General features: G+C 45.5%; 1 protein-coding gene across 2 annotated transcripts in view; it reads right to left on the bottom strand.

Moving 5' to 3' along the window:
* Positions 1-23,793, bottom strand: part of LOC306965136 (seizure protein 6 homolog) — a 226,029-nt gene that overhangs the window by 26,802 nt on the left and 175,434 nt on the right. For both annotated transcript variants that reach the window (XM_079559378.1, XM_079559379.1), the window contains exons 5-9: positions 7,710-7,895; positions 4,273-4,441; positions 3,190-3,356; positions 1,615-1,809; positions 1,062-1,200 (exon numbers count right to left, since the gene is read on the bottom strand). In XM_079559378.1, the coding sequence (XP_079415504.1) occupies positions 1,062-1,200; positions 1,615-1,809; positions 3,190-3,356; positions 4,273-4,441; positions 7,710-7,895 (856 nt within the window). The remainder of the gene's footprint in view (positions 1-1,061; positions 1,201-1,614; positions 1,810-3,189; positions 3,357-4,272; positions 4,442-7,709; positions 7,896-23,793) is intronic.

Below are 23,793 nucleotides of genomic sequence, written 5' to 3'. Positions count from 1 at the left end.
TTTTTGTCCGACATAAAAACACGAGCGCTGTGAGATAATGTCATCAGGCGGGTGTGAGGGCTGGCCAGCAGGGGGCGGGTATGACATAGATCATACCTTTACAAACTAATTTGTACTTTTTTATTTGTCCAAAGAAAATATTTTGCATAGTTTTTTCTTATCATCAATAAATAAATAAATAAATAAATAAAGGCAACCAATTGTTTGAATAACTGTGATTTCAATTATGACTCAAATAATTGTGTTTTTTTTTTTCTATAATTGAGCAGCCCTACTTGAGCATCAACATCATTAACCAGTTTCTCATGGAAAAGTACAAGAAGACTGTGAAGTGTTGTTTACCATAATTACGAGACCACATGAATGCAGCATAAGTGCAATAATGAAAAACCTTCTGATCAAGACGATATTTGTTCCCAAGTGAAAGTTTATATGTTTGGAGCAAAACTGGCCCTGAATCTGACAATGGAACAAATAAATTGCCTGGAGAGTCTCCAATTAATGTTTTCATATTCTGTAATAACGGCATATTCTGCATAAAAGCCACGTGCCCTGCGTTGGGAATCACAGATAAATCGCATTTAGGTATAGTGGCACCGCGGTTAGCCCTCTCTCCACACAGCACGAAGGTTCTGGGTTTGATTGCCTGGGCAGGTGGAAACTGCACGTCCTCTCTGTGTCTGGGGGGAAAAAACACTGCTACAGTTACAAAAAAACAAAATGAAAGTCTATTCACTGCAGCAGTTTTCCCCTGTGATTAAGCGTGGCATAGTCACATCATCATGGTCTGTAGAACACTGTCACAACAATGAAAAGGTCACAGGCGCTAATATTGGGTTGTAGCGCCTTTAGCTTTGATTACAGCTCACTGGCTAAGGCAATGTTTCATTAAGCTTCTGCAATGTCAGAAATCCAGTGTTGCTGAACCTAGACCTGGCCTGAACTGCAGCAGCCCCAGATCAGAACAGTTCCATCCAGGTCAGGGACACCTTTTTTTCTGGTAAGACAGCGTATATTTAAGTATATACTGTGTGTAGCACTGTCAGTTTGGAGGTACTCACACTTGAATGTCCATCATGATCCTCTTGTCCTCCTCCACGTGGATGCCCCAGATACAGTCCTGCCCTCTGTCGTAGGCTTCAGGCCAGTTTGGAGACAGGACCACCCCGGCCGAGTCCGTGATCTCTCCACTGCACACGGCTGCACAACCACAAAAAAAAGTGAACACTCCACTACATTGTAAACATAAATATAGTACATAACACTCCATCACACACAAAAAAAAGTCTATGGGTAAAATGTGCATATTTTTTTCTCATTTAAAAGCCTTTCGATGTACACTCCAGGGCAGTAGGAGGCGCTGTGAAGATGTACTGTCACTGATGTACTGATTCACAACAAGGACGAAAGTTTGTGCGTTTGTGCGTTTGAAGAAGTAAAAATATTATTTGGAAAACTTATTTTAACTGCTTCTAATACTTATAGCGTAACACCCACTACTTCAGAACTTTTGTGTATTTTGAGTTTTTCGTTAAAGCCTTTCAAGAGCGCCTGAAGCAGCTTTATCAAACAAGTCAAAGAAAGACATTTGTGTTGTCCCGATCTGCCTCTCACCTCGGCAGGCCGGCTCGGTGTCATTCCACTGCGGGTCGTCTGGATTGGTGCACTCTATGGTCACCGAGCCTTGCTCCAGCGTGTAGCCCGGATCACAGGAGAACTCCACTACTGCCCCCACTGCCCAGGAGGAGTCACTGCTGGTCAGGTTCCCGTACTTCACAAAGGGCTCGTAGCAGTGGCCCGGAGCAAACGCTGCGGGACGAGAGAGAGAGAGACAGAGGCGTTCACATGGGTGCTTTTAAAGACCAAAACTTCCATTATACACTTTTTTACTTTTTCAAACTGCTGTGCACATACTCCCAGTAATGCGGGTGGTTTCAGAGGCTAGCTATTGTTTAATTTTTATGTTTTTTTCAACTCTTTCTTGCTTTCCTTTGAGTTTAGAACAGTCTGGGCACAAATACAGATTCTCATCATAAAAATACATCATGATGCAGCGAAAACCCAAGAGAATATTGACATTTTCGCACCACACAGTTCATGGGGACAGTCCTCGAGACCCAATAGCCTCTCATCAGTCACAGAAGACCCTTCGAATTGAAAAACAGCAGAAGAAGAGGGCCGCCATTGTGTGCACTAACATATGTGTCCGAAGGCATCGCACTGTTCACCGCCCTTAAACCCGTAATTCAACCTTAGCTGCTGCATATACCGCTCTGGCGAAACACGGAAAGGCAAATATTTCCTTAGCTCTTAGTGCGAAGAGCCTGAGAACCGCCGCACAATTAGTTTAAAGTCTTAACCATTCACCCCCTATCAGTGGAAGTATTGAAGTCCCTCACAAGCTGTTAATGGCCCTATAATGTGTCCCGTTTAGAGACCCAGGGCGGACTCCGTGGATCTAATCCCATCGGAGGCAGTGGATCTGGGCCTAAGCAGATTACCGTGATGGGGTTTGGCCTGGAGGAGCACAGACAGGTCGCTATCTGATGGAACGAGCTACCAAACAAATGTACCACCAACAGATAAGAGAAACAACAGAGGGAGAGACTGGGTTATCTGGAAACATGAAAGTAGTTTTGTTTCGGAAAAGAAAAACAAAGACCAGGGTTTTAGAAAAGTCATCTGTTGTAAGTATCGATATTTGGTATATGTATTGCAAAACGATATATTGTCCAAGCCCTACAGTTGCATTTCAGGAGCTGCAATGATGTTTGGGCTCAGCAAAGTCAGAAAAGACTTTTCACCAAGTTTCTTCACCAAAATGTTACTGAATCATTTTAGTTTACAAAAGCCTTCCAGCACAGTGTTCATTAGAAAGTGATGTGCCAGCCACATTGGCAGCAAGTCCAGGGAGCTCTGTGTTTGTGCTGAGCATATGCATCTTTTTCGGTACATGTTTGAGGCGCAAAATGTTTTGTATGGAAGACTCGAGCAAAGTTTCAATCCATCTCGATCAGGATAAAGCTCTGATGCCTGTTATGATTTTAATCCGCTGGGCATTGATAGACAATAGTCAAGTTGTGCTCATGTCAGCATGGGGTTACGAGCAGCAAAAACGTGCGACTTATAAACGTATGGTCGCAGGGATTTCTGACATCGTGGGGTCTGAGGTACTGTGTTTCATCTCACCTTGGTATCTGATGGCGATGCCGGTGGACGTCCCGCTGCTGTCCGTGGTCAGTTCGATGAATAAGAACTTGGAGGAGCTCAGCAAACCCTCGTTTGGCAGGTACTCCACCTCATACGAGTCGTACAGGACACTGGAGTCAATGCTGTTCCCGTTCTTTATCACCAGCCTGCCGACAAAGTCAAGAGAGTCCGACCGGTCACTCGTCTGTATTAGGGACTTCCTTTTTGAGGCTTGTGAAGATACTTTTGAGTGATTTGCAAAAGGAGACCAGTGGTTGGTGTTTGTTTATAGACTTCAGTTTATAGACATGACAATCCTCCCACCAAGTTGGAACTAATGTTTTTCCTGCAGCTAAGAGACAAAGACATGAGGAAACTAAAAGACTATTCCAGGCATGTGTTTGAGGAAGCAACAGTAACAGAGTTAAAGCAACTTACTACTTTGATCTTCGACCAGACCAATCTTTTAAATGCGGAAACGATTCAGTCAGAAAACACTAGGTTGGGTAACAAAATTGATGGTGTGATACTAATTGATTGATGGTGGTCAGATGGCACAGATTGTCAGCCTCACTTCTATCAGTCTGCTCCAGGGCCGCTGTAGCTACTTTTGTAGCTTCTCAACACCGAGTATAGGATGAACTATGTCATGCAAAGCATCTGTGAGTGTCCAAACAAGCACATTATAAGACCGTTGCATTATAAGTCAAAGCCACAGTTAATACACTAACTCACTTCCATTTTGCAACTTTTTGTTGCATATTGAAGTTCTGCTTCAAACCAAGTTAAGATCCAAACATGTAAAATGCCAGTTATTGCCATTTTTCAACTGGCCTTAAACTTTTTATGGGGACTGTATAAGTGCGTCTTTGACCTTTCAGTGACCCAGCTGCATGGGTGGTCAGCATGGCGCCTTTACTTTCCATCCCGGTGGCCTCTCGGATGCTCCAGGATCAAGTGTTTTGAAAGGTTATGACCATTGAACCCCAGTTAAAAAGATCTGTATTAAAATCATGTTCTATGTTCTTCATTGTATCCTATTTACTGCGAGATGTTGCAGAGCGCGGTTGTAAATGGTCTCACCGGTCGTCGTCCTCCGCCAGAGCCACCTTCTCGAAGTGCACGTGCAGCCTGTGTCCACTAGGGGCCTCCAGGAGCCAGTGGCAGGTCAGGTTGTTGCTGTAGTTGGAGGGGAAGCCGGGGGAGACGATCCGCCCGACTGTGACGTTCTTCAGCAGGCCACCACACGCAGCTGGAGGAGAGGGCACAGAGAACGAGAGAATTTACCCCTGCGGTCAGGGATGACAATTTATGGCTGGTTATTACGGTAATGCCCTAACCCAGCTTATCCTGTTTTTGATCAGGAGTGTATTTACTTTTTTTTTTTCACATCATGGTTGCTCTTTCATCGGTCAACCTCTTAACCCCCGCCTTCACCATTTTCTCCAGTTCAGCTTTACCCTTAACCCCAGTTCACGACCTCTTACAGGCAAGTGTAATGCCTCATTTGAAAGCTAAGACCTACAAAACCGATCAAAGATTTTTCCCCTCGTTGTCACTTTTTATTGTTGCATTTCTGTTGCTTTTTCGTGCTCTTTCGTCACTTTTTTGTCTTTTTGCTTTGGTACGTTTCAGTTTTCATTTTTCATCATTACATGGCAAGTTTTTGACACACTTTTTGTTGTTTTTTTTGACACTTTTGTCACTTTTTTTAGTCACGTTTGTCGGTTATTTTGGTTTTCGCTGCTTTTTCATCACTTTTTTTGGTCATGCTTTTTAAGTTGCGTTTTCATCCTTGTTTTCGTCAGGTTTTTGTTGCTACTTTGATGCTTTTTTTCAGGAAGCTATTTGGGTAAAATTAAAAATGTGCTTGGTTCTGGTGGAATATTTACTCTAACATTAAAACTATGACGTTAAGGGAGGACACTCGCTAAACATCTCAACATCGACCATTGTCTGAACCTGCCACGTCTCGCCGCTGGTTTACATTCAAATGTTTATGCTCCTGGACGTGTTTAAAATGTGGAACTGAACTGCAAATGGACTCGCAATGCTGGTCAGAAAAGGTACAATTGGATGTTTTTGCCGAAGTTGTTGAGCCCAAACCCTTTATCCCGCTCTCCCGGTTTATCAGTGTGTCTCGTCTCCGCTGCGGCCCGGATCACTGTGTTGTTGTTGGACATTGTGCAGCGGTTATCAGTTTAGAACATCGGGTCCCTCTGCACTCACCGAGACAAACACTGGAGAAGGAAAAATACATTGCAAAATAGCCCAAACAAAATGTCCCGCATTTATTGGAGGACATTATTTTGATAGAGCCAGGTTGAAATTATTTTGGGGACATATTGAAACGCTTTACAGTCGCTGAATGAACTGTGTGTAGACCTATACTGACAGTCTGTATTAATACTGACAACCAGAAACAAAGACAGACAGGTCACTTGTTTTCATCACATATAAACCAGAATCAGAAGAAGAAGAATTGTTTTTATTGGATTTTTTGGTTGTTTTTTAGCTTATATACATAGCTTATATAAATGATAAACTATCCTTCCATTTTCCATGGTTTTCCTTCTGCTTTATCCGGGGCCGGGTCGCAGAGGCAGCAGTCTTAGAGATGCCCAGACTTCCCGATCCACGCACACCTCCTCCAGTTGTTCTGGGGGGGGGGACCCCGAGGCGACACCAGGCCAGCTCGGAGACATAGTCCCACCAACGTGTCCTGAGTCTTCCATGAGGCCTCCTCCCAATGGGACATGCCTGGAACACCTCCCGAGGTGACCAGGAGGCATCCGGAACAGATGCCCTAGCCTCCTCAGCTGGCTCCCCTCGATGTGAAGGAGCAGCGACTCTACTCCGAGCTCCTCCGGGGTAACTGAGCTCCTCACCCGATCTCAAAGGGTGCGCCCAGCCACCCTGCGAAGGAAACTCATTTCAACCGCCTCTATCCGTGATTCTCATATTTTTCTCGTATATAATTAATAAATTATAAAAACGTTATAGGTCTATAAGGACATGCATAAAGAAGATTATAGTGCAATAAAGCAACGCAAACGGCTGAAACAGGTTATTGTTTTCATGAATCTGATACAGAGTTTTTGGGTCTTGTTTTCGAGCCTGATGGCAGAGGAGAAAAAAATATTCTTGCGGCGAGAGGTTCGGGTCTGAATGGACCGTAGCCTCCTGGCTGAGGGGAGTGAATAGTCCATGTCCTGGTTGAGAAGGGTCAGCTGTGATTCAACCTTCATGCCTCCAGGTCCCTGAGAGATGGGAGCTTGCAGCCAATCTCCCTCTCAGCAGCACGCACAATGCGCCGCAGTAGATACTTGTCCTGGTCAGTTACTAAACCAGTAAGTTACCTTTTGTTGTATGAAGTGTTTGCAATGTTAATTAATAACCAAAACCTAATATTTTAGTTTCAAACGGACACAAATCTTGTTCGTTTTGCTCAAATACAAATAAAGGTCTGTCTCTAATTTTGTCCTGGTTCCAATAAAGGCCTGGTCCTCGATGCGCTTGAGTAAATAAAGGCCCGGGTTTACATTGAGAATTTTCGGCATGTAATATGTAACAAAGTGTGTAATTTTTGGTGAAAATAAAGGTTTCCCATCGACCTCGGAAGAAACGTAAGGGCTCATTTGAAAGCTTAAAATCTTTAGAGGCCAAAACAAAAGTCTGTTCCCTTTTCTCCTCCTGAATTACAGTCTTCTCAGAGGCCTAAGGTCAGCGAGGGCTCATCCGAAAAGCAAAGATATTCTTGAACACATTTGGCCCTCCATATCGGCTGTAACACACGCAGATGTTCACCGCGAGGGGGAGTCGGGGCTGACCTTGCCAACCTCACCACCTACACCGACATAAATGATTGGAACATGAGCCTTATACTCATATTTCCACTGTTTTAGAACACAATCGGTTTGCTTTGGACTTGAGCTGGCCCGGGCGTGTCTTCTCCTCTCAAATCGCACTTTTAACATCTTGTTATTCCCTGTCTTTCTACAGATGTTTTTAATTATGAGGCAGGTGCTCCCCGGCTTAAATACCCCTGGGTTTACTCCTTTGTTAATTCAACCTTCACCTCTCATTTCTGTCCTCTCTCTCTCTCGTTCTCTCTTCCCTCCCTCCCTCCCTCTCTCTCTGGGGCTGCTCCTGTGTCCGCATAAATCATGTCACATTTAAGAGACGCTGTGCTCATTTTTAATCAGACATTAACAGATGGGGGGGTTTGTGTCATTTGGAACTGGACCAGAAGAGGCACGAGGAGGCGCTTCATATCTGCACTAAAGACTCACAACGAAAATGATGACTTGAGTGTTGAAGAAAGGAAGTGATTTCAGTTAAGCATCAAATTGATATTGCTAAATTATTTTATTTTTTTTACCCCCGATCGCCCACTGTGTCTCGCCTTAAAATGTGTGTTATGTGTCAGCAATAGTGTCTTATCAATTATGGAAAAAAAAGACTGTAATAATTGGCTTAAAAGCTTCAAAGTTTGGGGTGTTCTTGTCCTCTGGTCTTACCTCGGCAGCGCGGTTCCTTCCCACTCCAGTAGGGGGTGGTGGCGTTGCGGCAGGTGAGCACGCGGGGGCCCTGGAGCTGGTACCCGGTGAGGCAGGAGAAGAAGGCCTGTCCCCCGGAGTGAAGGCTGCTCACGGACACGTCCCCGAACGGAGGCGAGGGGGGGAACGGGCAGCTGAGCACGAACGCTACGAGACAGAGAAAGTATGAGTGTTTAAGTGTTTTGGCTGAAGCATATTTTGGTTGTGTCTTCTGTGCACACACGAATCTCAAATAACAAAGTAGTTCAGAAGAATAATATAAAAACTGCAGCACGTTCAATCGTTTCGGTTTGACCTGGATAGAGAACGGCACAGGAGTTCTTAAAATGATGCACTCTCTTTCAGGAATTTTCCAAATCTGTGAGAAATACTTGACTTTCAGTATTTTTGACTGTGAACATTTTTATACTGAATTTGTGTACTGTAAACACTTCTGTGTCTGTAAAGCTATTGAGAATTTGTTTTACGACTAATGAAAGCATGTGGGAATATTTGCAAAGGTGTCTTTTCATACAAATCCGCACTCCTCATCCACTCCTCTGCAGTAACACATGCTCAAGTACTTTTGCTTTTACTTCCTTGAGTAAAACATTTCGTGACCCTGTGAAAATCTCTAAGCAGTGAGAGCTTCATGTCGATATTATACAAAAAGGTAACATATATAAAGTCATTGCAATGTGTACTATTTGAAACAATGTTGGTTTTGTCCTATTATGACAACACTAAAATATAAACAAATAGATACAGTTACTCTTTACTCAGTATTGTTGTTTTATTAGTATTAGTGTTTTATTACTCAGTGTTGTTTTATTAGGATCCCCATTAGCTGCTCGTTTAATGGCAGCTAGTCTTCCTGGAGTCCTTCAAAGGACTACAACTACATACTTTACAAAAAATAAATTTGCACAACATGCTTTACAGAAATACAGTGAAACACAGTGTCAGTATCGTGTCTGTGTAGGTTTTCTCCGGGCACTCCGGTTTCCCCTTCCACTAAAAACATGCACAATAGGCCAGGATGAATGATGTGTGTGAGTGAATGTATGGTGGTGGTCAGAGGGTCCGTTGGCGCAGACGTGTGTAGTCGTGAAAGCGCTTCTGACAGTCTCCCCCAGGGGAAACTGAAGCTACAAACATAGTTTACCACCATCGAGTATGGAGTGAATGTACAATTGTCTCATGTAAAGCGCTTTGTGACCATGTCTGTGAAAGGCGCTATATAAATAAAGATCTTCTTCTTCTTCTTCTTCTTCTTCTTCAGTAAATGAAGAACATTGCTGGAAAAGTCAAATTCTCACATGGTCATCTGCAGTAGTTCTCGTGAAGACATTTTTCTAAATGTGTATTTATTTTGTGCTCTGCGTGTGCGGACTGAGAGCTGATTCCAGGTAAATACTGCTCTGCAAAGCACTGTGGACTTCAGAGAATTTATTTTGGGATGAGGAAGTTTTAAATCACCACCATTATTACATTTTATGTCTACTTATTATTAGTCTAAAGTAATGCTACTCTTTACTCTACTTGAGTCAATATTGTGACTATTCTACCCACATCTGCTCCCCAGTCACTCTAGAGTCCAGAATGTATCCAGATACACTGCCCATAATTCAATACAGACCCCAATCAATCTGAAAAAATACTGTCTCTTAATGGAGGCTTTGCGATGCTGAATATCCTCAGCAAGTTAAGCCTTACTGTATAAACAACCACCAACAAGGTCAATTCTAATTAGCAACCCACTTTCCCCTTTAGTCCTCCTGACTGATAATGTGTAACTAACCGAGAGCACATGTGACTAAACATGCCGTGAGTTATAGTGCTCGCCTGCTCCATTAGCGCCTCCCTGAAGCCTTTTTAAAAAATTCCCACCTCCATCCTGTTTCCCTGGCCTTGTATGCACAAACCTCTCCCGTTAACAAACTCCGAGTCCCTTCTCCCCCGCAGCTCCTGTCTCATGCATTAACAATATTCCCGCGCTAAAGAGTCCCGCAACGGTGCGTAATTGTCCCCGTGTTATTGTTAGCGCGGACAGTAAGCCTCGTATCGATCGCTTGTGCTCGGGGACAGTGCAGCGCCTCTGGCTAAAAATATGTCGGGAGATTAAGCAGGCCGATAAATGACAAGCCACGGCCCGCTGGAGAGACTGAGAGTTAGGAGATGCTAGCTGCAGCAGCTACACGGTCTCGGTAATAGAGATAAGAGCAGCGCTGTTACACTCTATTGTATTTCTCATTAGGACAACAGCAAGGCCGGGGAAGTAGCTGGGTCCATGTCGCATCAGTCAACAAGAGAGCACAGTATACGAGGGAAAAATACTAAGAACTACTGTATTGGACATACACGGAATACTTTATCTTTTTACACAACAAATCTCATTAATGTGGCGTGAATGCGCCGTATAAAACCTGCCTTTGGGCCTTGACAACTTCAGAACGTTTCTGTTTGGCTGAAATGCCCTTCGCTGGTGACTGCGGACCACGGGCCAGGTCCAGTCGACAGAAGAACAGTTGTATCCATCAGGTTATCAGGAAGCTGAACTCACTCCCTTCCCAGCGCTTCCACCCCTCACCCACCACCCCCTGCCCCATACCAAGGACTTGAGAGAAATTAATATTTCGATTCTGATGAGAATTGACAATAAATCTTTTGAAGTGAATTGGTGGCAGGGGGATTAAAGAAGCTTGTTAACAACTCAATGAGGCAGATTCAATGACACAACAAAACCCAGGGAAAAAGATCAGAGCATTTCATCAACAGTAGAAGAAGAAATACCCTGAGTAAACATGAGTACTCAAAAGAAAACTACCACTGCATGTAGGTTTTTGATCAAGGACTGTAATTGCATGGTTACAAGCTCAAAATGTGCCTGCTTTTATATGGATGCCTTTCCTGACCTTGAAGTGGACATATCATGAATAATTGTAGCCTATAAACCTGCTTTTGGGCAATTCTGTGAAAATACACAGTATATTTGAAACTTTAATATACCGAAGCATCTTGTGTGTTGCTTTAATAAGGGCCCTCCACTGGCATCAATGAGAATTTACCATGATAAAAACACAGCGCAAGCAATTATTGTGAGCCAGCTGCATGCTAACAAAACAATGGTGCCGTGATAAAGGCAGGAAGATGGCAAAATGACTCCAGCCTATTCCCTTACCATGCGGCACTTTGGGTTCTCCCAGTGTCTGACCCTCCAAAACATGCACAATAGGGTAATCCTCCAGCTAGATACTCCTGACCAAGCTCCAGATCTAGAAAAGAGTCCCCAGGTGTCAATTGTCAGATTTATTTATTTTTTTCAGTTGAGTACTACCTATTTACCTATTTATTTGAAACTTTATTTAGGCTACTTTCACGACAAACCAGCACAAAAGTATGGGGACATGAAAGGTGAGAAGCAAAGTGAAAAGCGTACATTTGGATTAGAAATGGCAAAGCAAAAACGCAACTATAAATTGCAAAAGGCCTATTGTTTACTTTGTCAGGACAGTTTGAATCATTTAAGAGGCACAAAGATAATATAATATTTCCTTACAGACCCAAAAGGATCGGATGCCCCCTCAATAACCAGAAGAATTCACTCAAAAAAACACAGGCCTGCGGTGTCTTCACTTCTATCCTATCTTTGACTTTGATAACCTGAAATGCCTCCAGTTTTCTGTAAGCCCAATCTCTCCTCACCGACTCCCGCAAACCCAAAATAATAGCCTGTTAGCGTTCCGTTTTTTTATTCTTTTCCTCATTACAGCACCACTGTGACCACTGCATCTGCTAGCCCATATAGCCTATCTACTTTGATCTCTCCCACCGGTCGAACTCCGCTTTTATCATCCAACACACGCACAAAAAAATAGCAAAAAAAGAAATCTCACTAGAGTCTTTAGGCGCAAAGATAAAACAGCCTCTATGCTAGCTCCGTGGCCCCATAACACTGGCGCGAACCCAGCTTTCAAACGGACAAATTGCCTAGCGCGCTAAAATGCTAGCTACTTCACTTCATCTTGTCGCACGGCTATTTTTCATGTTAGCGTTTAATGAAAAAGGTATTGATGGGCCGGACGTTTTCGCCGTAGTGTCACCGCGCTAGCCGCTTATGTCCGCGGTAAAGCGTAGTTAGCGGGGATTGGCAGAGACAGGCACCGGGGGGAGAAGCGACGCCAGGAGACAAGCAATTATTTTCGGAGGCAGTTTTTCTGCGTACAGCCTGCCGCTGCAAATGCAACCACAGGATCGTTATAGGGAAGAGCGTCTCGAGCCACAAAGGAAACACAGAGACGTTATTAAAATGTCTAAACTGGGTATGAACTTCTGCAAACTGCTTTTCCTATAGGGAGCTATGGTCATGGATGGAAAGCAAGCAGCTATACGGAGCAATGCACCCAAGCCATAACATAACAGCATGTGAATCAATGTTAAATGATCGGTTTGATACCAGTAACCCAATTTACAAAATAAATACCGATGGGAAAGAATCGATACCTACAGTATTGGTGAGTTAAAAGATAGGGGAGACTGGGGAGGTTTGTCACACTTTTTTGCTTTAGACTGAAGTATTAGAGATGCAACAACGAGAGGTTTTCTGAGACTGATTGTTGCTTGAACACTCGATATAAAGTACCCATCAAAAGTTTGGAAACATTTTACATTGTGTGATCCTCATTGAAGACATTAAACCATGAATGAACACATGGAATTATTTAAAGGGGGGGTATTATGCAAAATCGACTTTTTCAAGCTTTACATTTTGTTATTATGTCATTCCCTCATTAAAAACATGCCTGAAGTGTTGCCTTGGCACATTCACGTATTTTTGAGTAATCTGTAAAAACTCTGATGGCGGCCATTTTAGGGATAGGTTTGCCTGAGTCCTCCTAGGAACGCCCCCACCTCCTGGAGACGCCTCCGAGCTTTCGTCACCAGCCGAGTAACCAACCACTGCTCCTCAGCAGAACCCCCTCCCCACTGATGCCACAGACAGCGTGTGGAGGGGGCGTGTCGGAAAGGGTCAGGGGTTCTTAAAGAGACAGAGGCCTATTTCAAGACATTCACTACAGCCATTTTGAGAGAGCAATTTTATACAAGGCAGTTATTCTAATTTACTGCATTTACAGACCAACAGAAGGTTTGGTCATCATTGTAGTGTGATATAGACTGGTGCTATGTGACTTTTGTGTTCACCCTTTATAGTGAAATAACTCCAAGTATTTTATTTTATTCTTGGCATTTTCCCAATGCGCTTCAAGATGTCACCTGAAATGGTTTTCAACAGCCCTGTGAGGTGAAAATCATATTTTTTTCTGGTGACCAAAAGCTCAAAAGTATCAAAAGTGTACAAAGCAGTTATCAGGCGGGTTTTTGGTTTAAAACACAATTCTATGTGTTCATGCATGAGCTTAAAGGAACAGGCCACCGTTTTCCATACTGAGATATGTTCTTGCCTGAGCTTGGACGAGTTGATACATACTTGTCTGGTCATTGTGTGTGCCCTCAGTCACGCACAACGACCAAAGATGTTGTTAGCATTTGGCCTCTCCCTGTATATTCCTATAGCTCCAAACGGGAGGGAAGTTAGAAGGAACTCTTCCACGGGCACAAAGACCAGACAGGTACGCATCAACTCGTCTAAGCTCAGGTAAGGACATATCTCAGTATGGAAAAACAGTGGCCTGTTCCTTTAAAGCAGTGCTAAGTAACTCATGCCCCTAGAGGCCATAAGCGCCACTGCAGGTGTCAAAGCAGGTTGCGTTTTTTTACTCATTAATTGTCCATGAGAGTAAATACTACGCTGACAGAAAAGACAAAGGGAGAGAGGGATATTGTACATCCAATTACACAATGGAGATCATTTTTTTCACTCAAATTTGGCTGTAAATACTGTTTTAAGTGGCGCTAGCCCGCCGTGAGCTTTGCCCGTTAGCCTGTTAGCTTCTTCTTCGTGATTCCATTAGTGAGACACCAGTGGGAGATAAAAAAAAATCATCCCACTAACACTTGTGTTCCCCCAGAGGGACTACGAAAATGATTTATTAAGGTAAACAAGCTACTTAGTACTGCTTTAATGCCTCCAGTGAGAATGTACAATGTAAATAGTCTTGAAATTATTAGAAAAAAAAAAAAAAATCCGCACTTTTGATGGGTACGGGTGAGAGTGAACATGTGTGTGCGCAAATGGGGCTGCAAAGAAATGCTTTTGTGGTCTCTTTGCTTTGTGTTGTTTCAACTACAACTCACAGGTATAAAGTACATGCGTGGCTGACAGAGCATAAATCCTACAAGTAGCATTAGTCGTATTAGATAAGTAGTTTGAGAGGAGAAAATAAAGCTGACCTCCCATTCTGCCAGAGAGACTACACTTAAATTGGGTTGAAAAAGTACTTTCATCTGTCAAAATCCGTTTTTCCTTCAATAAACCTTTGTACTTTTGCCTTCAGCCCTGAAAATTGCCCTTGAGCTCAGAAAGAAAAGATCTAAACACTGGTAGGACCAATAGTTCCCTGGTGGAAGCGGTGCCGTTACAACTAACATCATGTTATAACCTCCACGACTTCTTACTGCTGTATTTCGCTGGTTCTGTATTTCAGATGAACAATAATGATATTGTCATAAATCATGGGAATCGATCAAAATAACCTTTTTCCGCAGTACTCCCGCTGAGTGGAAAAGGGTGTATGTGTCACAGGTCTGTCCACTGGTAGAATAGGAAGAGGAAAAGGTTGGAAACGATCGACGTACATTATAAGAGACCATTATAACTCCATGCACTGTGAACACATTGTACAGCTATGTTTCTCGTAAAGAGAAGTGAGAGGGCAGTGAAGCCGAGAGCTGTGTCCAGGTCTCAATAATGGGACCCCAGGGACACACTGTGGACACGCGACTGAAGGCTCTGAAACACTGGATCAAAACGTAAGCACTGCAGCTTCTATATGTGCCATAGTGGAGCTCATAAGGCGGGAGGGCAAGGCGGTTGGGAAATGGTTGTATTACAAACTATTTAACTAAAATGCTAACAAATGATTGCCAACTGTGTTTAGCTTACAGGTCTAACTCAAAGCAAGGTAAAAAGTCTACTGGCGACTGAAAGGTACCGTGTAAATGTTTGAAACGTTCAGTGTGTGTGGAAAAAAGGTACTTTTTTCACACACTTTGGTTTAATTGTGTAATTTCAAACTTTAAGAGGTAGACATTGATCAGTTTCTGCCGACTTTAAGCTTATTCATTAACAGCTTCTTCCTATTCTTAACTTCTATTGTTTAGGCCAGGGGTGTGGAAGTCGTTTGGGTCGAGGGCCGAAATGTAGCCCCCATGGCAGGTCGCGGGCCGCATATATTTTTAAGGACTGTGGGCTCATTATTAAGGGCTTGCACTTACTGTGCTTTATCAGCCTGGGCCACATGTTTCTCTAAGTGCTGCATAAAGTCATTATTCATTCACTCCACACTCGATGGCAGTAAGTTACTATTGTAGCCACAGCTGCCCTGTGGCAGACAGACCATTTACTACGTGGCTATAATATGCTGTTTATGTAGATATAGTATAATAAAGATGAGCGGGTCCCATTCAACCCCATTCATCGAAAAAGGTTCCCAAGTCCTGTGTGAACCTTAAGGGCCGCTCTGTCTCTGCCTGTTCCTTAAAAGGGCAAAAAGGCGGGAAGCCCTGCACTCACAGGGCGGGCGGAGCCTCCACAGAGCTCCAGAGCTTGATTGACAGCTTGGAGCCAGTCAATGTTCTGAAAATGCTTCCAAATTTCAGGCTGATTAACAAAATATTTCACCTACCCCACATGGGTCATAGCGATTTTTAGAAAAAGTAAAACTCGTTGGGCCAGGCTTTTAAGCCGTTCTTGGGACGTTTGAAGTCCCATTAGAATCAATGCTCCCAAGTGTCTCTTGGAGTTGCCCCTGGCCACCAGGGGGTGGTATTACAGCAATGTCAGCTCCCCACCATAAGGACCATAGAGAAGCATGTTCCTCGCCCATTGTGGCTGCGTCTGAAACCATCAAATTTTAGCCTCTAAGCACTAACTTTGGCGCTGTGGCTTATGGGATGGCACATACAGTAGCTCCTAATCACCGGTTAGTTAGCACCAGAGGTCCCTATGCTAAAGTGGCTATGATAGTTAGCATCGAGGCTCCTTTTCCTAACTACTTCCTAACTGACTTACCAATTCGGAAGCATCTTATCATGGCGGACGCTGACGCACATCCGGTTTGGCGTAAGAGCTCTTATCAACCTGCTCGTTTCGGACGCAGCACATGTTAATATCCTGATCTCTTATTTCGTTAGTGCCCTCTGCTGGACACGTGTGGAATTATTTCCTTTTTTAGTTTAAGCTGCCCCCTAGTGGCTGGAGTGAGCAAACTGGATGTTTCTTTAAAAATGCTGGCCTTGCTTGACCTTAACACATGTGGTTTCGGCCAACTCTTCAGGGGGAGCCCTGGTGTTTTTTATACTCTGAAAATAGAGCAAACTGACTACTTGCTTTCCCATCATATACATACATGAAGTTACGAAATATGAAATACCAATGTGGTCTGTTTAAATGCAGGCTAGATTAATTGAACAGCCTTATTCCAGAAACTGTGAATAAATGTGTGTCACTTTTCTGTCATGTGTGCTGTGGATGACAAATGTGATGAAAAGAGCGACATTGTTCCCAGCGTGTTTGGTTTTCGGAAGCCGTGTCAAACCATCAACGTTTTGACAAAAGAGCCATGTTTTTGCCAAGCGAGCTCAGTCAGTCGGAGGGTTTTCTCAGTCAGCGGCATTTAGTGTCATCTCGAACAAGAAAACTACATTTGTCTGATTCAAAGCTTGTCCAGCGACACTTATCCCAAATGTCAGCCGTGTTTTGTTTGAGATAGCGATGCGGAGAATGGGGTTGGGCCGGCGGCGGGACCGACAAACGCCGTGAAACAAATGTGATCCCGCAGCGCTGCAAACAGGTGAACCAGGTCGGGCGGAGTGGCATTTAACGGTGACTTTGTGACCTTTCCAGGCGATGCCGCTGCGCTCCATAAGCACATCATTATCCTGCTGACTGTGTACCGCCGGGCCGCAGAGATGCCCACACTGTCAAATTACACAGAAAAGGAATTGACCTGCGCAAGCTAATTTTAACTCCGCGTTGGATGTCCTAATTTCTCGCATCTCCTGTGCTGCGGATGAAGCAAAAGTGTGCCCAGGGTTTTACAGAAATGACTTCAATCATGTGTTGCCTTGGTGCGGTCGGCGGCGGATCCTCAACAGAGGTAAAACTCGCTGGCGTTTCTTTTCACAGTCCGGCTGAAAGCTCGAGCCGACATTTAGCTAATCGGCCCGGCTCCTCTCTGTGATGTCGGGCCAATGGTCGGAGCAAATCAGCGCTTTTTTTTGTGCACTTAATAAGATCAAGTCTTCACGTTTTACATCCACACAACTTTCATCACTCATTTATCGTGGACCAAGGACTCCGAGTCAAAGAGGTGTAAGGCGGCACAATGCGTTTGTTAACACTCCGCACTTTGGATTTCATCAAATAAATGAGCTCTAAAAGCTTGAATCTCAGGTCGGCAGGTTATTCAAGATGGTTAATAAGATGTTTTGTTAAAAGCCTTAGGCCTGACCACGGGAAAAACACACACGGCCTGAGAAACGTTTTAAAGGCGCACTTATTGAATCACTCCGTTTCAAATCTTTGTTCCCATTGTTCACGTGAGTTTATTACTTTTTTCACCTACATTTAATCATAGACAAATCACACACAAATGCTTTAATATGTGAGTCCAAAAACACTCGGCTATTGCTAATGAAAGAAGTGAGAAACTGAATTACAGCTCCAAACCTTAAAGCAGCGCTAAGTAACTTGTTTACCTTAATAAATCCTTCCCGTAGTCCCTCTGGGGGGTAATACAAGCGTTCATGGGACGATTGGGGCGTCTTTCATCTCCCCCTGGTGACTCTGGCCAGAAAACCGCAATTGCAACTTCGCTGCCACCGGATCGGAGGCACCAATACACACTAATGGAATCACGAAGAAGAAGCTAACAGGCTAACAGGTAAAGCTGACTGCGGGCTAGCGCCACTTAACCCCTTAAACTCCCACCTGAACCGAGCACATTTTCTCCAGTTTGGCTTTACCCCAATCCGAAAGCTTCTGGGAAAAAAGGTGGGAAAATAGCGACAGAACTGAGACGAAAACAATGATGAAGATGTGACAAGAAAGTGAGAAAACCTTGACAAAAAATTGACAAAAATGTGACAAATAAAGACAAAAAATTCATTTAAAAAATGACTAAAAAGTTACAAAATGAGTTGAATACCCCCCCAAAAAAGATGGAAAAGATGATATGATGAGGAATAAGATCCCTTTGGATGAGTTTTGTAGATCTTAGCTTTACAATGAGGTGTTACACTGGCCTACAGGATTTGGGTAGAGTTAAGAGGTTAAACAGTATTTACAGCAAAGTTTGAGTGAAAAAAATTATCTCCATTGTGTAATTGGATGTACAATATCCCTCTATCCCTTTGTCTTTTCTGTCAGTGTAGTATTTACTCTCACGGACAATTAATGAATGAAAGAACGTAACATGCTACGACACCTGCAGAGGCACCTATGGCCTCTAGGGGCAAGAGTTACTTCTACTCCTGGTTTAAGTTGCTATAAGTTGAGACCATTTACCATTTATCGAAGTAAAAAGGTATTACAAATATTTCTCTTGAAATATTTGACGGCGCACGGAGAGAAAAGTCCTGTATTTCCACTGCGCTTTGTAACAACCTGGACACCTGCAGCTGTAGACAGGTGCGACCTATATATCCATCCATCCATTTTCTTCCGCTTTATCCGGGGCCGGGTCGCGGGGGCAGCAGTCTCAGCAGAGATGCCCAGACTTCCCGATCCACGCACACTCCAGCTGTTCTGGGGGGACCCCGAGGCGACACCAGGCCAGCTCGGAGACATAGTCCCACCAGCGTGTCCTGGGTCTTCCACGAGGCCTTGTCCCACTAGGACATGCCTGGAACAGCTCCCGCGGGAGGCGACCAGGAGGCATCCGGAACAGATGCCCGAGCCACCTCAGCTGCTCCTTTCAACGTGAAGGAGCAGCGACTCTACTCCGAGCTCCTCTCGGGTAACTGAGCTCCTCACCCGATCTCGAAGGGTGCGCCCAGCCACCCTGCGAAGGAAACTGATTTCAGCCGCTTGTATTCGCGATCTTGTCCTTTCGGTCATGACCCAAATCTCATGACCATAGGTGAGAGAGGGAACGTAGATCGATCGGTAAATCGAGAGCTTTGCCCCCCGACTTTGCCTATATCAACCTATATATGTGTTATTAAAAAATGGTTTTAAATTTAGTGGGTGCGGTTTACATCCTGATGATTATATTCTGATATATTCTACATTACGGTAGATGATCTCAGACGGAGACAGTGCTCGGCTGTGACAACAACCCAACAACACTGACGTAAAAATACAGCTGACACTAGAGCGGACTCGGGTCGTCCCACAGAGCGCTCGAACACGTGTGAAAACGCTCTTGGACCTCCGCATTCGCAATGGTGAAAATGTGCTATATAAAAAGCGCAGTTTTTTTATGCCACAAATGCAGGAAGAACATTGTTGTTCTACGGTATGAGGGCAAAAGAAATTTACTGTGCTACGAGAAAATGAATACAACTGCTTTAACCTCTGAACACCCGCCTAAACCGAATGCATGCTGTCCTCTTTGGCTATAGGCCTGTGTAACGCCTCATTTGAAAGCTAAGACCCACAAAACTGATCTTTTTCCTCGCGTTTTTGTCATTTTATTGTTGCGTTTTGGTCACATTTTTTGTTGAGTTTTTGTCACATTTTTTTTTAGTCACTTGTGGGTTGACTTTATGTCACATCTTTGTTGAAATTTTGTCACTTTTTTGTTGAGTTTTTGTCACTTTTTTGGCACATCTTTGTTGACTTTTTGTCACATTTTTGTTGCATTTTTGTTGAAATTTTGTCACTTTTTAGTTGCGTTTTTGTCAAATTTTTGTCACATCTTTGTTGAATTTTTGTCACATTTTTGTTGAGTTTTTGTCACTTTTTTGTTGCGTTTACATCCTTGTTTTCTTCTAATTTGTTGTGGCTGTTTTGGTGCTTTTTTCCCAAGAAGCTTTTTGATTAGGGTAAAGCCAAACTGGAGAAAACGGGATCCGTTCAGATGGGAGTTAAGAGGTTAATTTGGCCCGCAAGCATTAAAGCCAAAACACCTTAGATCAACTCTTACTTTAATGCAATAGCTAAAAAATAAATGACCAACTCCAAGTTCCCATTAACAGTATTTTTTTGGATTGATTTATCTAAATAAAACCAAAAGAAACAGGTATGAGATGAATGCTCCGCAGATACCCTGAGAACTCAGAGGGCAATGCTCCAACAACAGTAAAGTAAACTAGCAGGATTAAAATATGTGTCTGCGAGTACAAATGACTGCAATTGTAATTGGACATTAACATTGTGTAGCTCTGCCAGAGGAAGCTATTTGAAGAGGAGTAGTTTTATGCATTTGGCCGCGGGCACGGCGGCTCTCTGCCTCGCATCTCCGAATAGCTTTGCTCTCATTCAAAATTAACTTTGTGTTGAAACAGTCGCTTCTCATAACAGAGGAGACGTGTCGCCGGATCAGAGGTGGTTTTAAATAAAAATCACAAAAGCCTCACAGGGGGTTTTCATGTCTTCTTCTATGTCCTGGTTTTCTGGGATCCACTGGGAGCTCAGAGAGAGAGGAAGAAGGGATAAAAAAACTACACAAAGGAAGATGGTGTGAAAAGTCTAGAGCTCTGAGTTGGATGAGTCTTTTGGGGCTGAAGCTTCACAGCGCGTCCTCACCAGAAGACAGCCGTGATAAATAACTGGAGGCTGCAGCGAGCGCGCCGACATGACACAGAAAAGAGAAACTAAGAGAGGGATAACAAAACTACCACTCCAGTGTTTGAAAAGGGCTGTGCATTACAATCACAGACTGACGAGGAGCGTTCTCTCTGGCCCCAAACCCGGTGACCCGCGATGTGGGGAGTGTGTCTGAACAGCAGGCGCCTCCCTTCCCTGTTCTGACCCGTGTTTGTTTCACCGAGCCCAGGGGGAGGCCATGTCTTCAGGCTGTGGACACGTCCGCCTGCGCTGCCCCGTCCACCCCCACGCCGTGCTTTCAATTAGAGGAGCCACGCGCTGAGCACAGGGGAGGGAGAGAGAGAGAGGGGAGGGAGAAGGGAGGAGAGTGAGGGAGACGGGGAGAGAGAAAGTGGGGACAGGAGAGAGATAGGAGAGGGGAGGGAGAGAGAGAGGGGGGAGAGGGAGAGAGAGAGAGGGGAGGGAGAGAGAGAGAGGGGAGAGGGAGAGAGAGAGAGGGGAGAGAGAGAGAAGGGAGAGAGAGGGAGAACGGAGGAGAGTGAGGGAAGGGGAGAGAGATTGGGGGAGAGAGGGAGAAGGGGAGAGAGAAAGAGAGAGGGGAGAGGAGAGAGAGATGGGGAGAGAGAGGGAGGAGAGAGGGAGGAGAGAGATTGGGGAGAGAGGGAGAGAGGAGGGAGAAGGGAGGGGAGAGAGGGAGGGGAGAGAGAAAGAGAGAGGGGAGAGGAGAGGAGAGGAGAGAGAGATGGGGAGAGGGGAGAGAGAGGGAGGAGAGAGATGGAAGGGGAGAGAGATAGGGTTAGAGAGGGGAGAGAGAGGGAGGAGAGAGATGGAAGGGGAGAGAGACAGGGTTAGAGAGGGGAGAGAGAGGAGAGGGAGTGGAGAGAGATTGGGGGAGAGCGGGAGAGAGGAGGGAGAGGGGAGAGAGAAAGAGAGAGGGGAGAGGAGAGAGAGATGGGGAGAGAGAGGGAGAAGGGAGGAGAGTGAAGGAAGGGGAGAGAGATTGGGGGAGAGGAGAGAGATATGGGGAGAGAGGGGAGAGAGAGGGAGGAGAGAGGAGAGAGATGGGTTAGAGAGGGGAGAGAGCAGGAGTGGAGAGAGATGGGGAGAGAGGAGAGATAGTGGAGGGGAGAGAGGGAGAAGGGGAGAAAGAGAGAGTACAGGAGAGAGAGATAGGGGAGAAATGGGGGAGAAGGGGAGAGAGAAAGTGGGGACAGGAGAGAGATAGGAGAGGGGAGGGAGAGAGAGTGAGAGAGAGAGGAGGGAGAAGAGGGGGAGAGAGAGAGGAAGGGAGATGGAAAGAGGGAGGAGAGCGGATAGAGACAGAGTCGGAAGGAAAGAGAGAGCGGATAGATGGAGGAGAGAGAGATGGGGAGAGAGGGGAGAGAGAGATGGAAGGGGAAAGAGATAGGGTTAGAGAGGGGGGAGAGAGGGAGTGGAGGGAGATGGGGAGAGAGAAGGGAGAGAGATGGAGGAGAGAGGGGGAGAGAGGACACAGGAGAGAGCGATGGGGAGAGATCGGGAGAGAGGAGAGATAGTGGAGGGGAGAGAGGGAGAAGGGGAGAAAGAGAGAGAGAGAGTACAGGAGAGAGAGATAGGGGAGAAATGGGGGAGAGAGGGGAGAGAGGGAGAAGGGGAGAGAGAAAGTGGGGACAGGAGAGAGATAGGAGAGGGGAGGGAGAGAGAGTGAGAGAGAGAGGAGGGAGAAGAGGGGGAGAGAGAGAGGAAGGGAGATGGAGAGAGGGAGGAGAGCGGATAGAGACAGAGTCGGAAGGAAAGAGAGAGCGGATAGATGGAGGAGAGAGAGATGGGGAGAGAGGGGAGAGAGAGATGGAAGGGGAAAGAGATAGGGTTAGAGAGGGGAGAGAGAGGGAGTGGAGGGAGATGGGGAGAGAGAAGGGAGAGAGATGGAGGAGAGAGGGGGAGAGAGGACACAGGAGAGAGCGATGGGGAGAGATGGGGAGAGGAGAGATAGTGGAGGGGAGAGAGGGAGAAGGGGAGAAAGAGAGAGAGAGAGTACAGGAGAGAGAGAGGAGAGGGGAGGGAGAGAGAGTGAGAGAGAGAGGAGGGAGAAGAGGGGGAGAGAGAGAGGAAGGGGAGAGAGATAGGGTTAGAGAGGGGAGAGAGAGGAGAGAGAGGGAGTGGAGAGAGATGGGGTTAGAGAGGGGAGAGAGATGGAGGAGAGAGGGGGAGAGAGGACACAGGAGAGAGCGATGGGGAGAGAGGAGAGATAGTTGAGGGGAGAGAGGGAGAAGGGGAGAAAGAGAGAGAGAGAGTACAGGAGAGAGATAGGAGAGGGGAGGGAGAGAGAGTGAGAGAGAGAGGAGGGAGAAGAGGGGGAGAGAGAGAGGAAGGGAGATGGAGAGAGGGAGGAGAGCGGATAGAGACAGAGTCAGAGGGAAAGAGAGAGCGGATAGATGGAGGAGAGAGAGATGGGGAGAGAGAGAGGGAGAGTGGGGGAGGGGGAAGGGAGAGAGAGAGGTGGAGATAAGAGAGAGGAGAGAGAAAAGAGACTGTGGGGAGAGAGGGAGAAGAGAGAGGGGATGCACTGCAAAAATCCTATCTTGATCAGCTAAAACAACACAAATTAAGAGTATTTACATCACTGGCATTTTTGTGTCGCCGGCAAATAAAAACAGCTCGAATTAAGGGGATGGAGAGGAAAAGAGAGATAATGAGGGGGGGGGGGGGGGGGTATGAGAGACAGAGAGAGAGAGAGTGAAGGGGTAATGGCACGAGCAGCAGGAGCCAATGAGGCGAGACCAGGGGGGCAGCGCTGTGAGGTGTTCGCAATTATACAATCTTCACTAATGGAGCGGCCACATTACAGACGGCAGTAACGGGCTCGCATAAAGATAATGTGTCTGGAACCGTCGGGACAGAGAGCGGCTTTACGAAACACTCTGCCGTCCAATGCCCACACACTTTTTTATGGGACTCGAACCTGTGACCTTACACCCAAAGCGCTTGCGTCCCGACGATCCGTCCGCTGCGAGGCGGTCAGTGACATTGCGCCGAAATGAAATGGAAATCTCATCACAAGAAGGCAACTGTCCCCACCCGCCACGCGCCCCGTCCCGCCGCAGCCTGTCACGCCCAATTATTCTCAATGATACGCACGAGAGGGAGGGGGGGAGGGAGGGGGGGGCAGGGGGGGGGCGAGCACGGGAAACGTAT

Source organism: Gobius niger, assembly GCF_951799975.1.
Source record: "Gobius niger genome assembly, chromosome: 1".
In the NCBI taxonomy this organism is placed as follows: domain Eukaryota; kingdom Metazoa; phylum Chordata; class Actinopteri; order Gobiiformes; family Gobiidae; genus Gobius; species Gobius niger.
This window is presented reverse-complemented; position numbering and strand designations above follow the sequence as displayed.